Consider the following 9,221-nt stretch of genomic DNA (forward strand, 5'->3'; position numbering starts at 1 on the left):
TGCAAAATCTTCAAAATATCTGGCTTCCGAGTTTGAGATGAAGTCATTGGGTGATTTGAAGTATTCTCTTGGGATTGAAGTTGCCAGATATAAACATGGTATCTTTCTGTCTCAAAGAAAGTATATTTTGGATTTACTTGCAGAGACTGGAATGTTGGATTGTAAACCAATTGATACCCCTAGTTAATAGAATCATAAGCTGGGATTGTATTCTAATCAAGTCCCTACAGATAAAGAGCGTTATCAACGACTTGTGGGAAAATTGAATTATTTAGCTCATACACGTCTTGATATTGCATATGTAGTGAGTATAGTGAGTCAGTTCATGCATTCTCATAGTGAAAATCATATGGGTGCTGTGATGCGTATTTTAAGATATCTGAAAGTAACTCCTGGCAAGGGGTTAATGTTTTCCAAGTATGGTCATACAGATGTGGAAGGGTATATGGATGCTGATTGGGCTGGTTCAATCACTAATAGACGTTCTACGTCTGGGTATTTCACATTTGTTAGTGATAATCTTGTTACTTGGAGGAGTAAAAAGAAAAAAAGTGATGTCTCAGTCTAGTGTTGAAGCTGAGTATCGTGGGATGGCTCAAGGTGTGTGCGAGGTACTATGGTTGAGGAGATTGTTGAGAGATCTTGGGTTTGCGCCTCAGAAACCTTTAGATTTGTATTGTGATAACAAAGCTGCAATTGCGATTGCTCATAACCCTGTGCAACATGATCATACAAAGCACGTGGAGGTTGATCGACATTTTATTAAAGAGAAAGTGGATGTTGAGATTGTTTCTTTTCCGATTATATCATCCGAGTATCAACTGGCAGATGTACTTACAAAAGTTGTGTCAACTATTGTCTTTCTAAACTCGCTTGACAAGTTGGACATGCGTGATATCTTTGCTCCAACTTAAGGGGGAGTGTTGGCGAGATCTTAGCTTAATTAGGAGATTTATTTCCTAGTTTATTAGGACTATATTTCTTTCCTTTTGTACAAATATTATGTAATTAGGATTTTATCTTGTTTCCTAGTTTGACCGCACTAGGGTTATATCCTTGTATTATAAATACCTCCTTTGGAAGAATGAAATACAACCTGAAAATATTCTACCCATATTGTTTGACAGTCCAACTATATTAAAATTGGTCATGCCAACGGGGTCTAGCCTAGTGTAAAAGGGTCTTGACTTGCTTACCAGTTGTCTTAGGTTCAAACCCCCATGGCACCTTAGTAGTGGGTGTGAGAAACCTTCCCTCCTTTTGTAGTTTAGACTATCCATTTTGTTAAATTGCAAGAAGTTCTTAGACGTATCATTGCACTACAAGATATGGAAACAAAAATAGTTGACAACACAAGGCTTGAAACAAAGTGTGAAATTCAAATTGAAAATGTCAGGTAAAAATGTTAACAAAACATCTATAAATTTTAAAAAATTTACACCTCTTATTAGAATTTTTATTATTATAAAAGATCTATGTTGATACAAGAGTTAGAAAATTATAGTTCTTTTATGGGGCGACATAGCAAAGACTTTCGATGGAAAAGCTTTACAGCAGTTAGTGCCACCTACATTTGTAGTTTTTACAAGCCTCAAAGTTAAAGAATTTGTGGGTATACCATTTATTTCTCCTTCTTTCTATTAACTATTCTTATTAAGCAAGCAAGATCTCTCTGTCTCTCTCTATTTGAGCAAGTGAATAATGAACCCTAGGAGCTTAATATCTGTTTGGATCTAAAAGGAAATATGATTTAGAGATGATATTCTATACTAATCGACCAGTCTCTTAGCTGGAAGGTAAAGATGGTTGCTTCAATATAAGATCATCCAAACAAAAAAATATAATTTAACATTGTATAAAATATGTAGAAACCTACTTACCCTCTTCTTTTTTTTTTTGGGCTAAGAAAACGCAAGAAAAAAAAAACAAAATATTTAATCTTTTTAAACATTTTACTCTTTTTTTGTGAGTAGGAGTTCACTAATTATGCTTATAAGAGCGTTTAAGATCACCCACTTAATAACATTAGTACTTTTTATCGAATCACTTGGGTTTCTGTGGAAACTCGACATAAAGGCTAAAGTTTGAGTCTTTGTTCTATAATTAAGCTGGAATGAAAATTTGGTGCCTTTATTCTTTCTTACAATGAAAATTTCATTTCATTATTATTATTTTTTTGTTATTGAAAGGTTTGAGCATGAGGACAATGGTGAAAATCTCTCTCGTAGATAAACAAAAGTTTAGGGAGAGACAGAGTAGACCTATAACCTCGAACCGAAAGGACTTACGGTGAAAATCTCTCTTCAACCTACCATAAAATTGATAAAAGAGAATAGACAAAAAAAACAAAGAATCAAATTCAAAATTAAAAGAAACCGCCAACGACTATATCTATGGCTATTAACTAATTTGGACTTCAGTCTTCATTGAATCATTGAGTGGAGCTTAAAAATAATAAAATATAAAATATTGAATTGAATAGTTGTTGGGAGTCTTCCTTTCTTAAATCATTTTGGGCTTGGGCTTCATGTTAGAGAGAGAAACAAATCAAGTAAAGAAATTAAAACCCCCCAAGAGAAGTAATACAAGTTGTGGGCTCGAAGGACTGCAACAAGACAATGAATCATTAATATGGTAGTTGATCATGGGGCTTTATCAACATGTTTTTCACCAGGTGCATTTGGTATCTGATCTTCTTGCTAATCTATCTAGGTCATGACAATTCTTCGCCTCATATTTGGTATCTGATGCTCTTGCTAATCAGGGTCATTTGTAATTTTATTTTGTCTTTTTTTAAGACAAAAATAAAGAAAAGGATAATATTGTAGTAGTAGGTGAAGGGCAGTGATCTATGCTGCCACGTCAGCCAGTGGTTGGTAAAAAGCCTGCCTTGAAAAAGTATTTCAACCAAATTGGCTTGGCCCCCACCACCACCATCCAGACCCACTCTCACCAACCCAACCTCATACACACATGTACTCACAATACTTCCTCATCCAATCACCAACCCCAATACTTTTCTCCAAATTTCCATTCTCCCACTTTTGCCCCCCAAACATTTACATAATCCCATCTCTCTCCCTCCACCAACCTCACCCACCCTTTCCGCCTAATCCCACTTGTATATGAACATCCCCTTCCCAGACGCACCAATTAAGCTCAAATCCATTTTTCTTGTCTTCATTTTCTCTTCTCTTTGAAACATCTCGTTTTCATTTTTATTTTTCCAATGGCAATAGAAACAACCCCAAACGACATCGTTTACCGCTCCAAACTCCCCGACATCCCCATCCCAAAACACCTCCCTCTCCATTCTTATGTCTTCCAAGACAAGAACCACTTGAGCTCCAAGCCCTGCATCATCAACGGCACCACCGGTGACATCTATTCGTACTCCGATGTGGAGCTCAAAGCGCGCAGAGTCGCCTCTGGGCTCAACAAGCTCGGAGTCCAACAGGGCGACGTCATCATGCTCTTGCTCCCCAACTCCCCGGAATTTGTCTTCGCCTTCCTCGGAGCTTCGTTTCGCGGGGCCATGACGACCTCAGCGAACCCTTTCTTCACTCCCGCGGAGATCCTAAAGCAAGCCAAAGCCTCAAAGGCAAAGCTCATCATCACCTTGGCATGTTACTACGACAAAGTGAAGGACTTGTCATCATCATCATCGGCCGGTCATGATGATGTTCATGATATTAAGCTCATGTGCGTCGACTCTCCACCTGATCCCAGCTGCTTGCATTTCTCTGAGCTTCTCCAAGCGGATGAAAACGACATGCCGGAGGTGGACATCGACCCAAACGACGTCGTGGCCTTGCCATACTCGTCCGGGACGACGGGGTTGCCGAAAGGGGTGATGTTAACCCACAAGGGGCTCGTCACCAGCGTGGCCCAGCAGGTAGATGGGGAGAATCCCAACTTGTATTATAGCAGTGACGACGTCGTTTTGTGCGTGCTCCCGCTTTTCCATATTTATTCTTTGAACTCGGTGTTGCTTTGTGGGCTAAGAGCTGGAGCTGCCATTTTGATGATGAACAAGTTCGAGATTGTTTCTCTGTTGGGGTTGATCGAGAAGCACAAAGTTAGTATTGCCCCCATCGTGCCGCCGATCGTGCTGGCGATCGCCAAGTTCCCCGATCTCGACAAGTACGACTTGTCGTCGATTCGGGTGCTCAAGTGTGGAGGGGCACCTCTGGGGAAGGAGCTTGAAGATACTGTGAGAGCCAAGTTTCCTAATGTCACACTTGGTCAGGTATGTACACAATTAATATTTAAGTACTTATCTTTATTTATATTTTTGAAACGACGTCGTTTTATAATTTTAAGTATGCTTTGTAGATTTAGAATCTAGGACAGCATAATTACGATTAACAAATTTGCTTTTAAAGTCGCTTTCCCTCTTTACCCCTCTGATTTTTGCAAAGATAAGAAAAGTATAAATTATTTGTGGTGGGTTGCACAGATTTGACTCGTACGTTATGACAGATTAATGTCATGCCAACCACAAATGGGGAACAAATAATTTATCTTAATTTGTAGGGTTACCTTGTACCACACGTGCGTACATCCTTTGATAGCCGGTGAGTTCTGAATATAAACCAACCAATAAGCATAACATGAGGGAGATTTAATTGCGTTATGAATTTAGATTCGTTTACCTACCACTTTGAGTCATTGACATGTTACAAGTTTTAGAATATATAATTTTCTTTGAATAATATTAGGAAATTGCATTTGAATATCATATAATGTGACAAGTAATACGTACATGTTATGTTAATTAATAATTTTCTTATTGAATATTGGTTGTATATTTATCGCTACTCGTATATGATACAAAAATGTTACTTCCTTACGCTCTTAGAGTATATATAATATATATGTGTGTTTTATATGTTGGTCTACTAAGGAATTGTTGGTGTATTGTTCAAAGGATAGACTTCAGAATGTGACACCAAATCTATATTTTACGTTAAATTATTTATAATGATTGATATATAACCCATTTAATAGTATAATCCAAATTAATATCCGTCTGGCCAATACATTTTGGTTCTTTTGGGAGACTTTTCAATTTCTAATCATGATGAAGCATCCTTAATTAGTTTAATAATCATTGTTAGGTTGAAATTAATGGGTCCAAAATGAATGATATGTGCAGGGATATGGAATGACAGAGGCAGGCCCAGTGTTGACAATGTCATTGGCATTTGCCAAGCAGCCCTTTGGGGTGAAGCCAGGGGGATGTGGCACTGTCGTCAGAAATGCACAAATCAAGATCGTTGACCCTGAAACTGGAGCTTCTTTGCCACGCAACCAGCCTGGAGAGATTTGCATTAGAGGTGACCAAATCATGAAAGGTATGCCTTGCCTTCTACTGCTTCATATTTATATATGATTTAAGCAAATGAGTAGTCAAAAATGTTGAATAATACTCCATGTACATGTCCCAAATATAAATTCCACATCGGTTTTATCATCATCGAATTATTTACAAGTGGTGCTTGAAACAGTCGTTCATACACATTAATATGATTTTTCTTTACCTGCTTCATGTCACTTAATGTAATAATTTCGAGTGTATTCATGAATTTTAAATTAATGAAAATATAATGAATAATGTGATTAATAAATAAAATTCATAGCTTTATCCAAAGTTATTTAGGATGTCACAAATATGAGTTAGGTAAGCTAGTTAGGGCAGTGAGTCCGTCCCCTTGTACTCAAGTTCGAGTCCCCCTCATTATTAATTAATGACTTTGATTGGCTTTCATAAATTAATCTCAGGTTATCTTAATGATCCTGAGTCCACAAGGGCAACCATAGACAAGGAAGGTTGGCTGCATACAGGCGATATAGGCTTCATTGATGATGACGAAGAGCTTTTCATTGTTGATCGGTTGAAGGAACTCATCAAATACAAAGGGTTTCAAGTGGCCCCTGCTGAGCTTGAAGCCTTGCTCGTTACCCATCCTAGTGTTTCTGATGCTGCTGTTGTCCCGTAAGTCATTAATTTATGACGAATAGTGGAATTGAAAGCATGTTTTTTTTTTTTTTTCCATCTTAAAATTCACGCGCATTTTGTAAAAAAAATTTAAAATTAAATATAACCGGTACATACAATAATTTATTGTTTTGACATTACATATAACATGATTTCAGAATGAAGGATGAGGCAGCTGGAGAGGTTCCGGTTGCATTTGTAGTAAGGTCAAAAAATGCTCAGATCACTGAGGATGAAATCAAGCAATTTATCTCAAAACAGGTAATTTTTTTTTTCCCTACAGTAATTAATTATTATTATTATTATTTTTTTGTGCGCTAAAAATTGTTCTTTATATCATGGGCTGCATCAATCTGTTGTTGGATATTATTAGGGCAGGTTGCCTAATTGGCCTGGTTGAGTATCAATTGCCACTAATATTTTTATGTCTTTGTACGCAGGTTGTATTTTATAAGAGATTAAATCGAGTATTTTTCATCGAAGCCATTCCGAAGTCGCCATCTGGCAAAATCTTGCGGAAGGACTTGAGAGCAAAGCTTGCTACTGGGTTTCCAAATTGAGTCCTGCCCTGCATATTTGAAGGAAGGGCTTGCTGTGTACTTATCATAAAAGGCTTGATTGCAGTCATTACTATGAAATGTTGTAATGAGATTCCTCAATTATATTGTGGATAAGTAACGAACTACAAAGTACTTTATGTTAAGCTTAATTAACAAAGTACTTTATGTTACTCTTAAAGTTCATTCATCCATAATTTTATTGTTCATTCATATTATAACATGTGAATTAACTATACCATGTAGTCGTTCTAGTGCCATATAATAATTTATCACATTTAAGAAATAACAAAAATAAAAGAATAGGTTAGAAGTCTGAAATTTTATAGAAATTCTTCATATATTTTTTGAACAATTAAAAGATTAATCATAAAATTTTAAAACTAAAAAAGCAAAAGAAAGAAAAAAGGGAAGAGGAAAAGGTAGGAAACTTGTTAACTTGAGAACCGGTTAACAAGTTAAAAAAGGCTTAATTACCGTTTCACCCCCTAAAACGGATGCTCGTTCTCACTTTACCCTCTGAAACTGAAAATTTCTCACTTAACCCCCATAATCTCTAAAGATTGGCCAAATTTTCTCACTTTACTACTTCTGTCCACGAAACCGTTAAGTGTGCTTATGTTGACATGAGTATTTTAGTAAATTTAGGTATTAAAAACTTTAAAATCCAAAATCAATATAAAAAACATATTTAAACTTTTTGAAATTTATTTTAGGGTTGTTTGTAGCATATCTGACCGGCTTCTTTTGCCATGACACATGGAAGGGGCCTGACACCAAGCAGGTCCCTGTAGCCCATGTTGGCCAGCTAATCTTACAATTGGTAGGTGCTCTCGACACTCATGACTAATTCCACGCCCAACACAACCCAATAGCCCACGCTGGAAAGCCCAGCCTCTCAATCAGTAGGTGCCCTCGGCAACCACGACCGATTGCACGTTGGCTGGCCCAGCCACACAAGCCCATAGTCGATAGTCGGCAGGTGTCTTTGGCATCCCCTGCCGATTCACCCTTCGGAAAGGTATCTTACAAGAATCTCTTGAGTTCCTTACTGGCATATTCACCAGGAGACGTGGCAGCCTCCCAGGCTACTCCACGAGTCACACATCAAAATTTTACACCAAGAGTACACATAAAACCTCTATAAATAAAGTCGTTTACCTCTAAGGTGCAGGGTAACAGCTACCTAACTCTTATGCCCTTGCTTTGTCAATAGTTAACTCCACTCTCCTTCGGCTAACTTTAGCATCGGAGGACTTTCGGCCGGTATCATATTGGTGCCTTAGGTCTTACCCACTGCTTTCTCCATTCTGTGTGTGCAGATAATGATTGGCTTGCCGAAGGCAGATATGGTCCCTCGATCATCCACCTTATGTCTAAGTTGGGCCCGTCTAGTTTTGAGCACCAACAGATTGGCGCCGTCTATGAGAAGCATCACTGATTGGCTCATATCTCTACTGAGGAAAGATGAATCCACCTTTATCCCTCACACTCGATGGCCCTATCCTTACCCTTAATAGCGGAGCAAGCCTCGCTCCTTCGCCCATCATGCCTTGGTTGGAGACATCTGCTCAGAAAAGCATTGTCGAAGCTAACCTTTTGGCTCAAGTAGAATTCCTATGGCAGGACATGGCAAAGATGTAAGAGCACAACAACATCCTCTCTTTCAAACTTGATGACACTTAGAGGCAGCTGTATGAGTAGCAGACGCATACGACCCAGTTGCAGAACGACCTTGAACAGACCATGCAACATCGGCATGAGCAATCGCTCATAAGTGTGCCCAAGACCAACGGACGTGATAGGGGAAAGCAATTGGTAGTCGGCAAACCTTTCGCTGCCCAACACCTATTCATGCCCTCTCCGGAGGAACGACACCAAAAATTTTGAATATACTTAAACTGATGAGACAGATTAAATGACCAACGCGAGCAACGGTAGCCATCGTTGATTTGAGTCACGCCAAACTCAATGATCGACACTTGGACGTTCTCTATCTGAAGTCACCACTGCGCCAAACCTACGAAGTGCTCGGCCTGGAGGAGGCAGATGAGCCAGACTACATATTTACCTCATTCGAAACCACTCTCTCCTGCTGTTTGGAAAGAACAAAACCTTTTCAACAGGATCGCAAACATTGCGGAACGACAAGTGATAAAGCTAGGAGGACGGAGACCATGGTAGGAACATTACTAAATGGCAAGACATGCAGATCAAAAGTGAAACACTTGCTAGCTATCACATTGCCGTTCAACAGGTCGCGTATACAATGATCAGCCATCTACCAATCCCGCAGTTTGACTTCTTTTTTCGAAGGTCAGACTGATCGAAGAAGAACAGAACAAGTCTTAACAGCCAACCTGGGAAAACTCTAGCCTAGGCCATTCTCCAATCAGATCAGAACCTACAGTTGCGGTGGTGGTGGTGGTGGTTGGTTGGGTTTGACGGTGGTCGCTCGATTTGGTATGGGTAGGTTGCTGGTGGGTTTGATTGGATGGTGGTGGTTTGATTTGGTATGGGTGAGGTTGTTGGTGAGTCTGATTGGATGGTAGTAGTTAGATTTTGTGTGGGTGGTGATTTTACTGGTATGGATGGGGTTTGATTGGGTGGATGTAACAGTAAGGTTTGGCGATGGTTTTAACAGTGGCGGCGGTGGTGGTGGT

General features: G+C 39.0%; 1 protein-coding gene across 1 annotated transcript; it reads left to right on the forward strand.

Annotated features, from left to right (window-relative positions):
• On the forward strand, nt 3,096–6,776 carry LOC18781615 (4-coumarate--CoA ligase 1). Its single transcript, XM_007215457.2, has 5 exons — nt 3,096–4,249; nt 5,159–5,357; nt 5,785–5,998; nt 6,160–6,262; nt 6,442–6,776. The coding sequence occupies exons 1-5, from the start codon at nt 3,230–3,232 to the stop codon at nt 6,559–6,561; spliced, it is 1,656 nt and encodes a 551-aa protein (XP_007215519.1). The 5' UTR covers nt 3,096–3,229; the 3' UTR covers nt 6,562–6,776.

The sequence above is a fragment of the Prunus persica genome, chromosome G3 (assembly GCF_000346465.2).
Source record: "Prunus persica cultivar Lovell chromosome G3, Prunus_persica_NCBIv2, whole genome shotgun sequence".
Lineage (NCBI taxonomy): Eukaryota > Viridiplantae > Streptophyta > Magnoliopsida > Rosales > Rosaceae > Prunus > Prunus persica.